Source organism: Haliotis rubra, unplaced genomic scaffold, assembly GCF_003918875.1.
Source record: "Haliotis rubra isolate DU_JTF1 unplaced genomic scaffold, ASM391887v1 Scf198, whole genome shotgun sequence".
NCBI lineage: Eukaryota > Metazoa > Mollusca > Gastropoda > Lepetellida > Haliotidae > Haliotis > Haliotis rubra.
The window spans coordinates 717,260-738,501 of record NW_025765980.1 but is presented as its reverse complement, the minus strand read 5'-3'; the positions used below and the strand labels follow the sequence as shown (position 1 = coordinate 738,501).

General features: G+C 43.2%; 1 protein-coding gene across 1 annotated transcript in view; it reads left to right on the top strand.

The window, feature by feature from the left end:
- The window catches only part of LOC124275056, a 49,101-nt gene that overhangs the window by 9,206 nt on the left and 18,653 nt on the right, over positions 1–21,242 (top strand). Inside the window, 8 exon segments of the mRNA XM_046710529.1 lie at positions 596–2,875; positions 3,216–4,032; positions 4,496–4,596; positions 11,428–11,983; positions 13,946–14,056; positions 14,828–15,450; positions 15,652–16,470; positions 20,057–20,195. Coding sequence (XP_046566485.1) covers positions 596–2,875; positions 3,216–4,032; positions 4,496–4,596; positions 11,428–11,983; positions 13,946–14,056; positions 14,828–15,450; positions 15,652–16,470; positions 20,057–20,195 — 5,446 coding nt within the window.

The following is a 21,242-nucleotide window of genomic DNA, read 5'->3' as shown; positions in this document are numbered from 1 at the left end:
GGCGTCAGTATCACAATGACTACATATTGACCAGACAAACCTGTGATTGATGGCAATACTACATACCTTAGAGGTGTGAGGATACATAGTGTGGCATGTCACATAATTACCATCTGATCCCTATTTTAGATCTGAACTGATCTGCACCAACCCATGACGAGACTTACAGGATTGGGGATGTCAAACTCACAGACTTGCATGTCATTGTATCCCATTTGTGTAGATTGAAATCACTGGTTTTCCTGGTTAGACTTGATTAAGAGGGTGTTTACATACCACTCTCATACGACCGGATTATAGCTGACTGAAGCAACATTAAACAACAAACTATCAGAGAACTTACATGAGGTTTCATGTTTGTCCTTACAATCAACATTATCACACGGCATACCTGTTGACAGTTTTATCCTTGTAATTGACCATTCATGACAAGATGTGTTATATAATGCAGGAAAAATAACAGTAAGACAGTTAGAATCCTTCTAATTGACTTCTTACTGTGAATATTAACATAAAATCATATTTCATATTTAAAGGTTGTGCAGTAATGAGAAGTTACCCAACTGTAGACTGATAAGAGACATATTTCTTCCAGGGATTTGTACCACCGAGAATTTGTAAACAAGTGGAGGCTGATCAAGCCGCTGCTGACTTGCCCTCCTTCAGTACCCAACAGGGTAGCACCACCAGACTCAGCCCCCTCCAGGGGATGACCAGCTACAAGGCCAGCATCATGAACCTCTATTCCCGGAACACTCAGGGTCAGGATCAGACATCTTTAGGAGTCCTTACAGCAGGCTCTCTAGATAGGACAGGAGCATTTCCCAAAGAAACGGCATCTCTGTGCAGAAGTGACCAACCAGGCAGCCTTTGGAACCCAGGTAGAACAGATCGGAGAGGCCCTGGACTGTCTACAGAGAGTCAGGGGATTGGTCGTGAAGACTCTGACATCTCCCCTCAACTCACCAGCTTTGTGTCCATGCTGCATGGTAGAAGGGGCAGCAGGGAGAGAAGTCCTTCAGGGCAAGAGCGCAAGAGGTTAAAATGTAATCCATGGAGAACATTTGGCTCAAGATCTAATTCAGATTCTCAAGGAAGCCAGACCAGTGATGAAAGCTCTCAAGAACAAAACAAAACAAAAACGTTTATAACAAATCATTCAGCTTTCAAACCTATGAATGATAAATGTAACGAAACTGAGATGATTCAAACTGAAGGTGACAGAAACTGTGTTAGATTAGGGTCTAGCAGTCATATTAAGTATTCTGTCAACGGAAGTCAAACAAACTTTGCAGCCTCAACCAAGAGGTCCACCAGTCAGATAATGGCACTATTGAAGCACAAGACTGTGCCAAACATTAGTGAAAATGTCAAATCGGTAGATATGACACCAAAACATGAGTTACCAAAAAGTGATATCTTCGAAGAAGTAGTTCAAGATAATAACAGTTCTGACTTTAGAATGGAGGAGTCTGCTGACGGAGCTGGATTACTTGATATCCCAGGAACTGATGATCTCTCAGTTGCACGTGTGGCAAAAAGCATTAAAATGGTTCCTGCATCTGACAGTCATGAATGTTCAGATGAAAATAATAAAAACGAAGAAGATTATGCCATTAACCCATTTGAGTTGTCTGATGCTACATTTGACATTGACTTCTCTCCTCTGTCTCACGTGTCATCCAGTGATGAGGATGAGCAGACGGATCTGAAAGATCAGGACTGTTTAGCAGGAGCTACTACTGAAGGTAGGCATCATGAAGCATCTGCTGTAACACGGGGTGAAAGTCCTGGAAGAGCACCAGGTGTTAGGCAGAAAATGACAGATGAGAATGTACACGGTATAGTAGGATGTGTTACAACAGATAATCCACCAGCATCATCTGTTATAGAACAGGCGAAGAATCCTTCTGGAAAAGAACTGGATGCAAGGCAGTCATTAGCAGAAAACAATCAACATTATACTGCAGAGTGCGCCACATCAGAATATTTCCAAGAAGCTGGTGATATTTCTGGAAAAGAAGAGAATGGACAGCAGGAAATAGCAGAGGACAATCAATACTGTCTAGTAGCAGATGCTACAGTCTGTAGTCCCTTAGGTGCAGATCCTGTGAAACAGTTGGAGAGTCTTTCTGGAACAGAACAAGATGCAAGGCAGGCAACATCAGAGGACAATCCTCAGTTTATGTCAGAGGGTGCTGCAGGTGCCACACCTAAAGAAGCAGCTCCTGTGGAACTGACAAAAGAGTCCTCTGGGGTGGGAGAGGAAGCAGGGCAATCATTGGGTGAATCTGCCATCATGTCTGTTGAGAAAGAAGATCTTTTGTTGAATGTATCCACTTTGGATGATGTTGGGTCTGTAGACAGTGGTGTAATTCAACTCAGTGAGACAGACTCTAAAGCAGATCTTATTCAAGGTAATATAAAAATGTTGCAGGATACACAAGAATTGACAGTTTCCAGGAGAATCAAGGATGATAAACCTGAAAATATAGATAGTCAGTGTTCAGATAGACATGAGAGGAAGTTTACGGATAATGGTTGTCCTAATGGCAACCTAGAAACCAGCAGATCCATTCCAGTTACTGGCGGGGACTATGGTACACCTACATATAAGATGGGCCATACAGAGTCATATCCAACTGAAACTCTGGAACAAAACTGTTCTCAAATATCAGTGCATGCATCTCCAGAGATTCACAATAGCATAAACCCCTTGAGCAATCTCCAGTTCAGCCCTGACAGTTTGGACCTGAACAGTTCGTTGTCCCAGTTCTCACAGTCTGGCTTCCTTGGGAAACTTAATGCTGCTTCAGCAGGGTCTGATAGGAATGGGAAATTGTCTTCCTCCTCTCTCATATGCCCATCTTATTCTGCTTTTTGATGACAATCAGTCCAGACAATCTGGTTTTCACAGAGAATGTCTACCTCTGCAAGTGACCAAGCAGTCAGAATTGTGTCATATGCAGCCCGAAGAAACTGGCGATGACTTCTCAAGGGTACAGAACAAGTCATCTTTGAGTGTAGAAACTGGTAGACACAACACTCATGAATGTGAGGACCCACAAAATATATTGAAATCATCAAATGCACAGCAAGGTGTTGGAATCAGTTATCAGAATGATGTCACAAATACCCCAGATAATAATTCTGAACCTCTTCTAAGCAGTCAGCCTTCAAATGAAGGTGACCATTGCTCTGAAATCCCTCAACAGGAACACAGACAGTCTGAGCAGCACCTTCAAGACTTCAAACCATATTCCTCGGTTGATACATCCTTCCATCAAGAGAAACAAACATATTCTATATCTAAACCTGAATTTGTAAACATTGCTGACTCAAAGCAGTGCATAAATAATCAAAATGCTCACACAGAACTAGATTCTTTTGGTGACATGTTTTCGTCTCCTTCAAGGAAAAATGACATTGAGTACAGATTTCCATCTTCCAGTGAGTCTGTGGTATCAACTATGTTAGGTGGTGATGTTGGTCAGTCGGGACTTGCCAATGAGGGCAGGATGGTCCTCTCTGTTGATTCTGACAAGTCGTTCCCTATTCCTGATACTCCAAATATACCCATGTCCGGCAGTCAGACATCACAGGATACAATGCTGGAGTATCCTCAGGATGTCAGTAACCATTCTTCAGGTGAAAGTCCCTTGTCAAGTACCCGGGCATTTCAGAGGACGTTGCCAGAGACTGTGTCCTCTATACAGAGACAGTACTTGACGTCTGACAGTATGATTTCAATGCGAGGTCGGCCCCAACGTGAGTGTCTACTGAAAGTCAGTAGTCCAGACCAGGAAGCATTTGTCCTTCAAGCAGATGGACATACACTGAAACACATCCCTTCTGCTGCTAAAGGACATCTGAGACTTAATCCTGCAAATTCCGATGGACATCACCAGCATAGGCATGACCTTGCCATTCATGGACGTCAACGGCAGAGACAAAACTGTGGTATTCCTGATGGACAAGCAGCATTGAGACAGTCTGAGGCTGAGGATGATTCCTGTGTTCAGAGACAAGAAGGTAACGTGTGTTGCTTCTTGTTGTTCTTTTGTGTTCAATCTTTTCCAACTGAATCTAAAACTGGTGAAAAGCTTCGTGGAGCACCCATTTCCAGTTTTGGTTCAAGCATTGTATAGAGTGCCTGAATGACACTTTAGTCTGAGAACTCATAATAAAGTTTGAATCAGCAGAACCACTCTAAGACATCAGACTGTTAGGGGTTTGAGGCTAAATTTTGTTTCATACTTCTGCAAATATTTTGATGTGGGTCAACTTATGAATTGATTTACTCTAAATAGGGCATCTTCTTTCAGTGAAAATAATTCTACCCTTTCAAATATCCTCTTTTCTGATTGTTCAATCAGGACTTTCAAATCGCAGTAACCTTTTCTTACAATAATTTACATGATATGACCCACTAAACCTCCTCATTCTCCATGAATCTCTACCAAGTGTACAAGCTAGAGCACTCTCTTGTTTCCAGGGACTGAAGGAGTGGATGCAGCACCTCCCCTGTCTCCCCCCAGCAGACAGAGGCAGGGGGACACATGGAACCCTCATCAACATCAGGATGTACGATGTCAGGTGAGTTGAAGGGAAAACATGGGCAAGTTATACAAGTACATTGTTGCATTTTATTTCCTCCAGATTGCGTTTGAGATCTATGCTACAAAACCAAAATGGCTGCTTCTGCTAGGAATTATCATGTCTTGCTTTTAATATATATAATTTTTTCCTTATCCTGACTCATGCTCTTTTGCTTGTCTTCTTCTTCTTGCGAACATAGTGGAACACTTGTATCTCCTTAATTGAAGCTCCCTTCAATGTAAAATCACTAATTGGTACTCACCAAGAGTTGCCTCCCTTGTCCTTTTGGCGGGAACAGGTGTCGCCACTCTCTGGCCTCATGCTTCACTCTCTCCTTCTTCGCCCAGTGAGCAGGATGTGAGAGCGCCTGTGTCTCCTTACACACTATATCCTTTGGTTTTTCTTAGTTTATTACGTCTTATAGGTTACTATAGAGGTATAGCTAGTATCCTTCATTAATTTGCATTGATAATTAATTGTATTTCTACTGTTTATTCAGCATTGAGTTAAGTGATTGTTCAGCTAGTATTACGTTGATGAAAATCTGTACTATTTGCAGTTTACGTTTTCTGTTGCTGACCCCATGTATTATGCCCTAGTTGTGCTTCGCCTTGTGCGTTTGATTCCGCGTTGCAGTTACTGCATTATTCTATCTAATTCTGCTTTTCATAAATATCTTTGCGTCTTGAGGCGTACGCAGAATAGGTCCACGCATAAGCAAAAGGGTTAGACATGGCCCGATACGCCAGTTCCCCATCCAGTCAGCTGCTGTCGATCGACCCCCTCCCGTCTGGTGTTCCGCTAGAGACCCGTCGGAGAGAGCGTGGGATGCAGTCCGCCACCTCTAAGAAGCGTCCTGCCTCCCCAGGCGTCCCGTCATCGCAGCCAAAGTCAAGAGGGCCTCGGCGTCTTCTCAAGCGCGACTTCGGACCCCCAGGGCAGCGTCGACCTCAAAGGGGAAGTCTACGAAGTCGTCAAGAACTTTCTCAGCCGAGATCGTTCCAGCCGCCCGAACTGGGCCTCTACGATGATCAGCCGATCATCATCCCTGGCGACGCCACAAAGAAGCGGCGGTGACAGCTACAGTGACATTAGCAGAGATCGCCATGCAGCCTGATGTCTCTACACTGATGTCAGGCGACTTCCCTGAGGGCTCAGCTGCTGTCATCGCAGAGAGAGAGCCGACTACTTCGTCGCAGACCATCCCAGGCGAGCTGTTGCGGCAGATCATGACCATGATGGAGGGCCACTACAGGCGGGAGAAGCAGCCAGCCCAGGGCCTGAGCAAGCGCAGAGCGACACCCCAGAGGCACCCCCAGTCAGCGTAGCAGCCACGACGAAGCAGCCTTCGAGAAGGAAGTCACAGACCACCTCGGCGAAGGACCCAGATGTACAGTCTTCCGTTGAAGGCCTTAGCGAAGGCGGGAGAATAGTCACCGTCCTCGGCCTCATCCTCAGATCACGGACTCAGACCACCAGACATCGCGGAAGCCGTCCACGGAGGTCAAGCGCCGCTCCCAGGTCGGACGCAGAGGAAGCTTCACGAAAGGCCGTCCACACACAGATCGTCATCGTCCAGAAGGGCGCCGAGGGACTACTCAAGAGCTTAGCGAAGCTATCAACATTCTCCTCGCAGATCTCCGAGAAGGTCATCCCATAGACGCCAGATCACCTAAGGCGATCTCCGCCCGTTCACCACGCCCGATCTCAGCATTACATCACCACGTCGATCACCTGCGCAGAGTCACCACACAAGTCTGCACACAAGTCTACAGTCAGGTCTCCCAAAGCGTCACCCGACATAGAGATAGCAGCACACAGTTCACCATCAGAAGAGCATCAACCTCCTCATCACCGATGCTGGTACAGAAGATGATGGAGGCATCATTTTCTCAGGCGCTGAGATAAGATATTGGATGGTAAATAACCTAGATTTATCTTCACCGTCCAAGAGTGGCAACTCAGCGCCAGACATACCTGATGGAGGAAGGCGATGCAGGCGTCGTCACCCTACCTCCGATCGACCCGATTGCTGCGGTGCCACAGAATCTAGATACAGCCTTCCATAAAGCCCGCGAAAGTGCAGGCGCCACACACCTACCGAACTTTCCAGCTAAGAAGTTCTCCACGCGACAACATGGACCCCTTCCTGAAGGCACAAGACATCGATGACAACTACAAGCTGATCAGCATTGTTAAGAACAAGAACTACAAGATTGGCGATGCGCAAGCTGGTGCAGATAGAAACCATGGCGAGGCGCATGTTTTGGCCTAAATAGATCTAGAACGATCAATGAGACACTTATCACCAGATTTTCATTAATACGACCTCTGAAGATGATAGGATGATCTACTCGGCCCTACTGATGCAAAAGAAGGACCAGCAGTTCCTTACAGATCATCTCACATCTGTCTCAGCAGCTGACCTTAGCTCGTCGTCAAGGCCTCCTCGCTTCCTGCAGCTGGGGTGAGAACTTTACAGCTCCACTCTATACAGCCCTGTGGTCTTCCCCATCCATCTTTTGACGGAGGAATAGACAAAGTCTCCAAAGGAAGTCACTAAGGACTCCAGAGAAGTCCTTATGATCAAGTCGATGGACCGCTTAGCCAGCGTCATCAGGCAGACTTCACAAAGATACTCAGGAAGATCTAAGTTCTCGGGACTACAGAAAGCACGGGATAGGAAGATAGCCAAGCGCCCAGGAAAAGATTCTTTAAAATTAGCCCATATGGCAACTATAGAGGAGGAGGGTCAGGAAGAGGCAGGACGCCCAGAGGTTCGCAACTATAAGCGGCTGAAAGACAGGTTCGAAGCGACTGGAGTCTTCCACCCCAGCCGTTCCAGTACAACCGTCACAAGTGGGTGGGCGCCTCAACTACACTGGGAGAACTGGGGAATGTTACAAGACCCTTATGTCTCCAACATTCTTCAACACGGAGTTTTTGTATCCCACTACAGGCCACGCCACGCTGACAGTCAACCCTCACAAGTTCGACTTACAGGCACAATAACTACCAAAGTTAAGAGAGGCTGTTACATCACTCATAACCAAGCAGACCATAGAAGTACTAGATCAAGTAAACATCGAACCAGGCTTCTACTCCCCAGTTTTCCTAGTACCCAAGAAAACTCAAGGGGAGAAATACAGACTCATTTACAACATGAGCTTTTTCAACAGGAATTATATCTACTAAACCACCAAAGTTTAAGCATGATACACCTACTCCCCAGATTCACGGCAGTTGATTCACCCCATGGATTACATGGCCAGTATAGATCTGCAAGACGATATATCTACACATCCCGATACATCCGAATCCAGGAAATATCTCAGATTTACACTAGGACGGGCTACATTACCAATGGAAAGTACTCCCATTGAATATCATCAGCCCCTGGCTATTCGCGAGGATAACGTAAACCTATTGTCACATATCTACATCGTCTAGGGCTACGCGAGTGCGTTCTACCTCGACGGGATACAAGTAGATCAAGATCCACAGCGCCTCAAACTACAGTTAAACTACATCATAAAGCTACTAACACAGCTAGGATGGTTAGTAAACTTACTCAAGTCGGACCTAGTACCATCGTGAAGATCTGCAGTTCCTAGGCATTCGATTTATCACTTAATCTCAACCCGTATCGTCATTACCAGAAGACCGCTGGCTCAAGATCCAACAGACCATTCCGCCAGCTCTACTCTCTCCGCTACCACTCGACGACAATGGCAGAGCCTGTTGGGTCTCCTCACATCAGCCCAAGACATGACAGTCAGAGGCAGATTACAGTTCACGCCTCGTTACAGGTCTTCATCAATGCACATCTTGACGACCTACAACCATTCAGTCTACCGAAACATCTCAGACCTCATCTACTATGGTGGACCAGGAGGTCGAATGTCTGCGAAGGTATTTGTTTAGCAGAGCAGGAATTCAAAACCCATCTATATGTAGACGCTACGCTCCAAGATTGGGGAGCTATCTCGCCAAACCGACGGCATCAGGGTTATGGAATCAGCAAGAGCAAGCTCCATATAAACAGGTTAGAGATGAAAGCTGTAATCAACGCCATACTTCTTTGGAGCACCATTCTACAGAATGCGACTTAATGATTCATACCGACAACTTGACAGTGGCGTTCTATGTGAACAAACAAGGCTCAACGAGATCACTGAACCTATTGACTTTAAGCTTTAAACTGTTCGATCTAATCCACGATCTAAACCTACATGTCAGAGCATGTCACATTCCCGGAGCCAAGAATGTACTAGCAGACGACTCTCTCGCCACATCAACCGTCACCGACAGAATGGATGCTCAATACAGAAATATTTGCACAGATAATCAAGCAAATAGGAGCCCCTAGTAGATCTATTCGCCACACGCTTCAACAATCAGCTACCGACATTCGTGTCACCAGTCCCAGACCCACAAGCATGGGCAACTTGACGCTCTTAAGCATATCCTGGAAGGCCTCATGCGTGACGCAGCGTTTCCGCCGCCAGCAATAATACCTCAAGTGTTACAGAAAATCAGACAAACACAGAGCCTCCAACTCACTTTGGTCGCCTCTACTGGCCAGCCAGAACGTGGTTTCCCATTCTAATTCAAGAAATCGGTCAACCAACACTAGAGCTACCCAAGCCAAATCTATTAATACATCCACACACCAAACAGGTGCACGGAAGCCCAGAAGTATTCCAACTTCAATGATGGACTGTATTAAAATGTGTTTAAACAAGAGAGGATATTCTACCAGGGCTGCAAAAGCGGTCACGCTTTGCCTTACTTAATTCTACACGAACTTGTAACGACTTTAATAAGTGGCACAGTTTTGAAAAATTACGCGAGCAAATAAGGGATTTACAGCGAGAGATGCTACTCATCCACAAGTGGCAGATTATTTGTGTTACTTACGGCAAAACAAACATTTAAAAGGCTCGACATTGTCAACATATCTTGCCGCGGCTTAGTTCTGTGGGATTACTATGAGAACGGGTGTCAAATTGACTAAAACTCCAGAGTTACTGGCCTTACTACGTGCTTTCCGATTGAGGGACCAAAAGCTGAAGTTCCACTTCCAGCTTGGGATCTGAATATAGTGTTACAACACCTCACAAGTGAGGCTTTATGAACCGCTGGAATCAACAACTTTTTGAATTTCTCTCACAGAAAACGCTTTTCCTGTTATCTCTAGCCACAGCAGCCAGGATGTCAGAAATTCAACGACTAGATTATGAGAGGATACAGTTTGATGACAATCAAAACACAGCACACCTGGGACTAAGACGGGATTTCATCGCCAAAAATCAACTACCAGGTCAACCAGACAGGTTATTCCATATCCCTGCACTATCCTCGATTCTCGATCTCAAGATACACTGGACTTATCTCTATGCCCAGTCAGAGCTCTCAAAAATCTATTTACGACGCTCCAAAACAAGGCTAAGATTTCTCAAACGATTATTCATTCCCTTTGTCGGCAAACAACTCAGACAGAAGTCTCGCATATTCACCATATCTATATGGATAAGAACTGTCATACCAGCCTACAAGGCAGCAGGACTGGACCCTCCAACAGCATCAAATCCCCATGAGATCAGGGCATTGGCTTCCCACTTCGCCCTACACGGTAACTGTTCATTGAATACAATTATGGAAGGATGCTTTTGGAAATCTAACATGGTGTTTGCTAATCACTATCCGAGGAGATATCACCACGAGGACGTCTCAGGTATTCACCATTTCGGTCCCTTGGTCCTCGCACAGCAGTTGACAGTCCCTCAGAAATAACGTTAACATGTAGTCATTTACGAGTTTAATATGCATAATTGATACATGCATTATCTAGCTTATAACTCTCACGGAGTTCTAGCACTATGTATATACTTAGCTTAGGTCTACTCACCCTTAAGCTTTTTACTGATGATTATGTTCAGTTGTATAGCTTCTCTATCAAATCGCTTTGATATTGTTATTGGATAATATCACAGTATATTATTATTGTAAATACCCCAGTATGGCAAAATATAACCTATGGCTTATAATAGAGGAAATATCCTAAGTCTATGCCTTTATGAAGTTCCGTGAGGGGGTTATTACAGTTATATCTATATAAATCACTAATTCTATAAATCCAAAGTATTCTGTTTTGCCCACCTCCGTTTCCGTGAGGATTCTACAAGTAAAGAGCATGAGTCAGGATAAGGGAAAAATATGTAATTTTAGAGTAAAATTGATATTTTATACTTATCCTGACTCATGAGGTTAGGCCCTCCCATCCTCCCCACATAACACTTTGGATTTCCCTGTAAATTCAAGTGTTGGGCCTGCAAAATCAGGAGAGAGTGAAGCATGAGGGCAGAGGGTGGCACACCTGTTCCCGCCAAAAGGGCAAGGGAGGCAACTCTTGGTGAGTACCAATTAGTGATTTTACATTGAAGGGAGCTTCAATTAAGGAGATACAAGTGTTCCACTATGTTCGCAAGAAGAAGAAGACAAGCAAAAAGAGCATGAGTCAGGATAAGTATAAAATATCAATTTTACTCTAAAAAAATTACATTTTTCAAATATTTATTCATGTTTATTTATTTCATATTTTAGGATATATTAAAATAAATTAACTTTTGCTTTTTTTAGCATGTTGAAATTAAAAGGATGTAGATTTCAGCATGTTTAATCATTGTTTCTATAAAACATGGTAAAAGTATGTCATCCCTTTAGATATTCAATTTATTCCACCCATATTCTGACTATGTTGTTTTTTGTAACTGATGTTTTAATGGAAGCCAATAATTAAGTGGTTGATCGTGATTATTTGAGCAGATTAGTCGTAAGCTTGATGGCTACTCAGTGAAGGGGATGGTATCAAGTGGAGTTGTGAGGAGGGATGATCCACTGAGAACATCCACGCAGGACTTGCCAGAGGATCCTCTTGGGGGCCCCTCCTTCACTGGATGCACCAGGCCATATGGGAGGACAGGCACAGTCACACAGATTCAACTAAAGGCTGCACTAGAGAAGGTGTCTTCTGATGGCAAGCAAACTGACTGTCAGACTTCTCCCGAACTCAGTGATCTACTCAGTTCTCAGTTTCAGCTGTGCCAAGTGAAACGAGACTCATCACCCGAACAGTTCAAGCTCAGGATCGGTTCGGTGGGACAGTTTCCTTTAATGAAAAGAAATGATTTTCACAGAGATTTTGTTTCAAGTCCAGCACCTTCTTTGCTTGTTGCCGGGCATAGAGCCACATCTGATGACCATTGGTTAGTGAACGATAGCCAGTCCTCCACATCTACAGCAGAACCACAGCCTGAGCTGGGGCATGTGCCCAGTATTACTGCCCTTCTCAAGTCAGAACCACTTCAGAAGCTACCCTTTGGTAAGATGTCTCTATAACTACCAACTTTAGATATGATTGGTATAGGTCTCAATAGAATGACTTCTGTCATGAATAGCCTCAGTTTGATTCCTAACATAGCCTCAACATCTAAAGCTTATGTCTTGTGTCTCTAAATATAATGTTGCTGGAATATTGCACAATAACAAAATGTGTAATATCATACTAATAAGTGCTCAGTAAATAGCTTTTTGTAAAGAGGCAGCAATATTTTACCTCCGCCAGATTTTCTGGAGACATTCTAGAGAATAGCCAGTGGCATCAGTTTCTTTCTATCCTGTAGACACATTATCGCCAGCAGATACTGATGAGGAATTCTACATCGACTGGAATGAGGGAAAGCCGAAGATGGTGTCAAGGCCGTACAACATGGAAGAAGGCAGCATTAAGGTTTGGTTACACTGTCGCGGCATTTGTCATAAATATGATGCTCTCAATGTTTGAATCTAATGCTTCTCCTCCAAAGTACATGCTTTTGATAGGAACAAACAACTCAAATTAAACTGAGCCCCAGTGAGATGGGAGATCCTGAACCTAAGCGAAATCAAGACTTGCTTCATTTTGGGCTTGTACTGCCATACAGGGTTTGTAAATCAATTTATCCTTCCTCATGTAAGAATGTCCATCTCTGATTGGTCGCGTGACCTTGAACAAATGACCATGTTTCCCGGTGCACTGCTATACCCAGCCCAAGCGGGTTATATATCTTTGCAAGGAATAATAAATCATTTATACCCCACCCCATGGAAAAAGCATGCATACACGGCAGTCAGTGAACAGTGAACCACTGGTTCGGATCGACTAGTCAGTACCATGTTAGTAAAATATATGACTGGATTTCAGTTTGTTTTAATGTTATATTTACATTATGAGAGATTTATACATTCAGTAAGATAAATTGGTTGTAGCATTATGATTTGGGGTAAACAGGGTTTTATGTATTCCTCGTTAGTTTTTATCCATCTAACCTAACACAGGATGCATAAAACCCTGAATACCCCTCATCACAATGCTACAACTTATAGTATTTTATCGACCGCCTCTGTGGTGTAGTGGTTAGAGCATCCGCCCGAAGAGTGGAAGGTCGCGGGTTCGATCCCCGACCGCGTCATACCAAAAGACGTTAAAATATGGTACTTGTTGGTCCCTGCCTGGCGCTCGGCATTAATGGGTACAACAAGGGCTGGTTGGCTCGGAGTCAGTATAATGTGTCTGAGTGGGGTATTCATGCTTCACCGGCATGGTATCTCAGTGGTATCTCAATGGGCTAGCACTATAAAACCAGCTTAAGTCTGGGCTAGTACAAGCAGCCGCACATACACATAGGTTGCACTTGTTGCATGTATGACCTCAATTCATATGACATCACTGGCACATGAAATCATTATCGTGTTGTTAAATCACTGCAAGTTGTTACATCTCACATTGTTTGAACAGGTGATCAGCATGTTATCTAGGGGGCTAAACTATTGGGAATTTATCCCAAACAACAGTCCACTGGAATGGGATACGTTGATTTCAATCAACTAAGTCACAGAGTCTGCCCATGTGATCCATTTAGTCCCCCTTTAGGTTGGTTGGTTGGTTTGTGGTTTAATGCCGCACTCAGCAAGATTCCAGCTATATGGCTACAGTCTGTAAATAACCAACCACGTCAGTGAGCCTGACCACTCGATCCCGTCAGTTGCCTCTACGACAAACATATGTTACTGAAGACCAATTCTAACCTGGATGTTCACAGGTTGACCTTTAGGACAATTGTAGGTGGTGTGGTACCATTTCACAAAATGATCGTAACACTAAGATGGACATAACTCCCATACTATATACTTCCAACTGTTGTAGCGCTACAATCGCTTTGTTGAACGAGGCCCTGTACTGGTATTCATGACAGAACTGCTGCTGAAAATGTGAACCGTGTCTAATGTGTAAATTACCTTACAGCTAGGCAGTTCTCAAGATACACAGAATGTACCACAGTTTCTAAGAGGATCCACTCCTCCTCCTCAACCGGTTCCAGTCCCATCAACAACCATGTGGTGCCGGATCTAGATAGTAAGTATATGTCTGTTGCAGTACTGTTTGTGTGTGAAAACTTGATATAAATCTGCTGGTTTTTAAGTAGGTATAATTGAGGGAGTGACTTCTCTTTGTGAACTACCAGGTACCCCCTTTACCCTATCGCAGCTCTCTATCATGACAGTTTGGCAGACTGGTGAAAGTAAAAAGCGATTGTACGTCAATGCTACAATATAGCCAGGTCTGGAAGTACAGAGGATGTTCAGATTTGTGAAAATGAACAAAAGTATAATATAATTATCCTATATGCTGAGGGGCGATGGAGTAGCCTAGTGGTTAAAGCATTCGCTCGTCATCCGTCAGCATGAAGACCTGGGTTCGATTCCCACATGGGCACAATATGCGAACCCCATTTCTGGTGTCCCCCGTTAACGTGATATTACTGGAATATCACGTTAAAAGCGGTGTAAAACCATACACTCACTCACTCCTATATGCTGAAGAGTGCATGTATTGTGACAGCTTTTTAGCATAACAGTTTGGCAGACTAGTAAAAGTAAAAAGTGATTGTATGGCAGTACTAGTATTTTTGGTAGCCAGTACCGGAGCTGGCTCATATGCTGGTTCCGACCAGTGATGATACAGAAATTTTAAGAGTGTTCAAATGGCGGCCATATTGAAAAATCTTTTTATGGTTATTACACAGCCATTTTTGCTCAGAATGTAAAAAAAGGTTGGAAATAGTACTTGATACAGCTTAGTGTAGTGTGAGGTTCAGTTTGCCAAAGTGTTTTCTATTCATAACAGGTGATTTAAGGAAGGCTGTATTATGTCCAAGATTGGAGGAGTCAGTTGATACAACCCAGCCTAGTGGGATGCACATGCTGCCATTAGTTTCACAACAGAGGAGGAAACCTATCAAGACCAACCCATCTACAGATGGGAAACAGGTGGAAGGGTATGACACTTACCTGGAATCTTCAGGTGAGACCGAGACAGGTGGCAGGTGGACGAGGGAGGAATCATATGGAGGAGGTACTGGCTCTACTGGTACAGTAGATAGTGATCAGCTGCATGGGCGGTCAAGTAGACATCTGGGTCAGGAACAGATTAAATATTGCAGAGAAGGATTAAAGAGGCTTAACGATGTGGGTGAATCTCAACAGAAGATGAGTAATGTGCTTGAAAAGAGGATTGTCATTAGTCAATGTTCAGCCATGCCTGACCCAGAGGCCTCGTCACATATGTTGAGGAAACCCACAGTGGACTCTGACTTGTATGGGTCAAGTGATGTTCGGTCTGGGGAGGGGATGTCTAGGCACCAGGGGCCAGTTGGTTGGCAGCCAGGAAACATCCCGATCACGAAGGAGTCAGGGAGTGACCTGACAAATCAGTCTAGGGAGGGGTGTTGCGGTACCGGGGGTCAGCTGGTTGGCAGCCAGGAAACATCCCGATCAAGAAGGAGTCGGGGAGTGACCTGACAAATCAGTCTAGGGAGGGGGTGTCGCGGTACCGGGGTCAGCTGGTTGGCAGCAGGGACACATCCAGGTCCAGAAGGTGGTGGGAGTGACCTGACTGACCAGTCTGGGGATGGGGTGTATAGGTATAGTGGATCAGCTGGTTGGCAGCAGGGTCACATCCAGGTTCAGAAGGAGTCAAGAAATGACCTGAGTGACCGGTCTGGGGATGGGGTGTATAGGTATAGTGGATCAGCTGGTTGGCTGCAGAGGCAGCAGGGTCAGATCTGGGAAGAACAGGAGGAGAAGGTGAAGATGAAGACATCCCGATGGGGAAGATACCTCAATATGGAGGATGTTGGGAACAGCAGACCGGCTCCCAAGTCTCATGATATGGCATCTTCTGGTGATCCTTCAGGAAACACTGCTTCTGATCAGAAGTATAAGTTGTGGAACAAAGATAGAGGTGTAGCATCAACTGAGAAACAATCTGATGACTCCTTGTTGTACAAGGTCCTTGATTCTAACTGTGATAACTTCTTTGGTAGAGGATTAAACTGTGTTCCTAACTCTGTACAACAGCAGTCACACAACTCCTCATGTGATGCTGTTGTTGATGGTGGTGATGCCAGGACGACAGGCAAGTATGCAGATGAATTTGACGATAGTTTTGATGAGGACTGTTTGCAGGAACACAAGGCTATGCTGTCAATGGAAGAGACATATAAACTGAAATGTGCAACACAGACAGAAAATGTAAAACATTCTCAACGCAGAGGTTCTGAATACATTAGAAACACTGATTCATCATTATCACCAGATCTGTTCATAACACAAGAACAGAGTACAAATTCTGTGTGTAAAAAGTTCAACAGGCCAATGTGTGTCAACTCAGGAGGAAGTACCAGTGTGCAGATCACTAGGAAGATCGGACTCGGCAAGTTCAGGAATCCGGTGATGTCTTTCTCAAGCAGCACCCTCAAGGGATCACAGGTTGGTTGATTTCTTTGTGTTCAGTGTTGTAGTGAATGTGTAGTTTCTGTATCCTGTAAACCGGAAATATTCTGCGCCTTGAAAATTTTGCGTCAGCGTACTCCCAACCTGTTCTGCAACGTATTATTTTTGCGGGAGTAGTAGGCTTTGCAAAAACAACATTGTTAACTAAAACTACATTGCTTCTTACAAAGGGATGCAGGTTTCAGGGATACAGGATGTCAAGTTTCTTATTAATCCCTTTGATCTCAACAGTATAAACTCAGTTCTAAGTTGTTTTTGCTGAGCATTGTATTATTTGCAGGGATTAAGTTTACCGTGTGTATTTGTCTTGTATATAGAGCCGGAAATAGCAATCAGCTGTGTACACGTTTCCCGGCGATCTAGTTAAAACATACACAATAACGTACCCTCACGAAAAACATACCCTCATAAACGAGGTAAGCGGAAGTTATGCGCGTAATATACATCTATTTTGTTATCCCCGCCTCAGCGTTACACAAAGGGATATAGTTAGAAACAAAAGTCCGTCACGGTTTCATGGAATATGTCTAAGATATTCTTGATGTAGATTCTTTCTTAATTGGTAACCTATAATCATCACAGTGGGGAAAGAAAGCAAAAAGAACAGGTTTGGTGACCTTGACCTTAATTTTACAAGAAGGCTGTAACTGCATGTTCATCTCAAGATATTCGGTGAATTTTCTTCATATTTGAAAGTTCTATGAATTCATCGATTTTGGTGATTCACTTAATTTTCAAGGTCACAGAGATCTTTGAAGATTTCATGTTAACCTGAATTTCAGCAATTTTTATTAGTTGTGATTTTACTTCAAATTTGTCCTGTGTATTTTTCATGAATGCAAGATGTCTAAGTATATTCTTGATGTTCATACATTTACATTTTCTTAATATGTACTATATGTCGACCGACAAATTTTGTTGACTGGTCATGGTTTTCACATTTGGTTAAGAGAAAGTTTGATTTGATAAATATATGTCACCTTAACTGTATTTTCATGAATATTTCTAAGTTTACAGTAATGCCACTTAATATCTTAATATTCCAATCGTATTATGCCCTCGGTTTACAGACCACTCTCAGCAATATTCCAATCGTATGATGACGGTCTGTAAAACATTTAATCAGGCCAGACACAAACTTTTGTTATTACAGCGATCCATGACTTCAGGGTATGAGTACAAACGGTCAATCAAATCTAAACTCCTTATCCATTTTACTTGTATCTTACGACAATGGCCACAAGGGTGTAGTGTATGAGCAGACGACACTTTCCTACCAGATTTCCTTGCAGTCAGCCTAGTACGTCTGTCACAGGCCAGAGGTATTTGTCACTCCTTATTCAGACAATGTAACAAAATTACACATCAACGATTTGATTTTTAAAAGTCAACATTTTGATAAACATCTCATGAAATTGGGAAAATGTAAAACATAAAGTCATTCCATTTGCATATTATTCTACAATGGACTTGAAAGCTCTTCAGATGTCTAGAGATATGGTCATTTGGATGTGTAAAGGTATTTCGTCTTTTTATATTTATGTGAAAAAGCCTTGTACTTTCTGTGAAAGCATATGTGTCTGTTGGGTCACTGATGATTGCTGACTTAACAAAATACCATTCACTGCCTGTCCATTCTTGTCAATAATCTCCAGTGTTGATTCTGGGCTAGCCAGTACCCATGCTGAGAGAGATCAAGTGGTTACACTGTGTGACCTGAGAGATAGTGATAACCTGGATCATTGTAGCATGATCAGCTACTGGCCGTCCTAGCTGCCTTCATGTAGCGGACTTCCGTGGGATAGATCAGAGGAGCCAACCCTAATTTTAGGCTGGATAATATTAAAACTTTGGTTTAAGAAAGTGCCAACTCACCTAAAATGAAGTTTGAAAATAAAAACTAGCATCTAATTTTAAATATTAAAATGTCATTCTTCCCATCAGAAATATGTAAAAGTTACAAATACAACTCATTTACTATTCCTGTCAATAGGAATAAATATTTTAAACTACTTTGATTAGAACCATTTGAAAATGTATCATAAACTTTAAAGTGCAACAAATTATGCCAAGTCCATATTCCTCAAAATCCCTCTTCGTATTTTACTTCCTACTTCCTATTTGACATTTTGCTGAAGTTGTTTTTTCCCCATGAGCGTGGGGTTTCAGGTGTTACATACAGCCTGGTTACATGTACAGTTAACCTAGTGAAGAACCGGGTTAGAATTGATCTTCAGTAACCCATGCTTGTCGTAAGAGGCGACTAGCAGGATCGGTGGTCAGGCTCATGGACTTGGTTGACACATGTCATCATATCCCAATTGCCTAGATCAATGCTCATGATGTTGATCACTGGATTGTCTGGTCCAGATTCAATTATTTACAGACCGCCACCATATAGCTGGAATATTGCTGATTATGGCATAAAACTAAACTCATTCACTCACTAATTAAAGCATGTTTATCCTCATTCAAGCTTGACAAAATACAAACTTGTGGGCACCAGTGATCAACATCATGATCTACAATCTTCGCAAGTTGCATTCAGAATTGAGTACTTTGCAGATTCATGATAGAATCGATTAATGATCTACAGTTCTATCTTGTGATGGGAAGAAGTTGTAGAAATTTGATGATAAAAGGCAATCAAAACCATCAATAGCAAATAATGATATGATTAATTGTTTTGAAAATTACACATTTTTTACCTTGATTAACCAAGATATTTTAAGCTGCTTCAGATGTGAGGTGGCAGCTTCCACATTGGCCCACCATGTGATCCTTCCTTCTTTGCCTGCTTGTATTCTTCTCCTGTGTGTTGTGTGTAGAGAAGCCTACATTGGCTCCACCATGTGTGTTGTGTGTAGAGAAGCCTACATTGGCCCACCATGTGATCCTTCCTTCTTTGCCTGCTTGTATTCTTCTCCTCTGTGTTGTGTGTAGAGAAGCCTACATTGGCCCACCATGTGATCCTTCCTTCTTTGCCTGCTTGTATTCTTCTCCTGTGTGTTGTGTGTAGAGAAGCCTACATTGGCCCACCATGTGATCCTTCCTTCTTTGCCTGCTTGTATTCTTCTCCTCTCCTGTGTGTGTTGTGTGTAGAGAAGCCTACATTGGCCCACCATGTGATCCTTCCTTCTTTGCCTGCTTGTATTCTTCTCCTGTGTGTTGTGTGTAGAGAAGCCTACATTGGCCCACCATGTGATCCTTCCTTCTTTGCCTGCTTGTATTCTTCTCCTGTGTGTTGTGTGTAGAGAAGCCTACATTGGCCCACCATGTGATCCTTCCTTCTTTGCCTGCTTGTATTCTTCTCCTGTGTGTTGTGTGTAGAGAAGCCTACATTGGCCCACCATGTGATCCTTCCTTCTTTGCCTGCTTGTATTCTTCTCCTGTGTTTTGTGTGTAGAGAGCCTACAGCCTACATTGGCCCACCATGTGATCCTTCCTTCTTTGCCTGCTTGTATTCTTCTCCTGTGTGTTGTGTGTAGAGAAGCCTACATTGGCCCACCATGTGATCCTTCCTTCTTTCCCTGCTTGTATTCTTCTCCTGTGTGTTGTGTAGAGGAGCCTGTGTGGGGAGCTACAGTTCCCCAGCCACTCCGAGGTGGAGGCCAGTGTGACACCCAGCCGCCAAGTGGTCATCCCAGCCAGGTTCCAGAACCTCCAGACTTACAAGCAGATCATCACAGCCGCTCTCAGAGGTACCCAGCTTGTCAGTCTTATAGTACATGGAACATCCAGCAGTGGACAGTCACAGTTCCCAATTCACTGCAATTTGCTGCAGAGTTGTGTCCCTTAGATGCTCTAGGAGTGTGTATAGTCCGTTTGACTTCATTTTAGACCGATGAATTGCTCACTAACACAAAATCTAATACTTGCAACAGGTAATCAACAAGCGTGTGTAGTGAAAGTTCAATTTCACACGTACAACTCGCACACCTGGCTGTTCTACCAGCAAGTGGTCCTCCCTCGTAAGAAATAGAGAAAAGTGACAACAAAATAATGATCATTTCTTAAACAACCTTTTTATTCAGGTGTCCAAAATTATGAGACAAATCATCAGAGTTGGTCTGACGATTTCATGTGACTGTGCACAATTTGGTTTTGTTGCAATGATTACATTTTGTGTTAGTGAACAATTCATCGGTCAAAAATGAAGTCAAACGCACTATAATCATGGTTTTAACTCCCAGTTTGTCCACATTATTTTTCAAGTTTAGTCATGAATATGCCTGTGCTTATGGTTTTCACCAGAGTGGTCTTTCAGACCACTTTCAGCTCTAGTATTGTTTTGAGCTCCTTTCGGATTTCTTCTGTATATATGTATATGTATATTTATATTTATATGTATAATTTAAATAAGATGATTATATTTCTGAAGCTATATGCGAGTCTAATCAAACCTTGTGTCAAGCTATATGTATGCCTTCACATTACTGATAAACCTTTGTGTGAAGCCTATTTCTGGTGTCCCCTGCGTGATGTTGCTGGAATATTGCTAAAAGCTGGCATAAAACCAAAACTCAGTCGGTCAGTGATAAACCTTAAGATCCACAATACTGTCTCCATACCGAACAAAGACAGATCACACAACAATTTAAGAACAGTTAACTACTGTCTTTTACATGAGGTACAAAAGCAAAAAGCAAGTATCATTGAAAAACAATTAAAAGGTCCTACTTCTTGATAAAATCATGTTTCATGTCCCAAGAAGATCCACTGAATATCATCACTTCACATAAATCCAT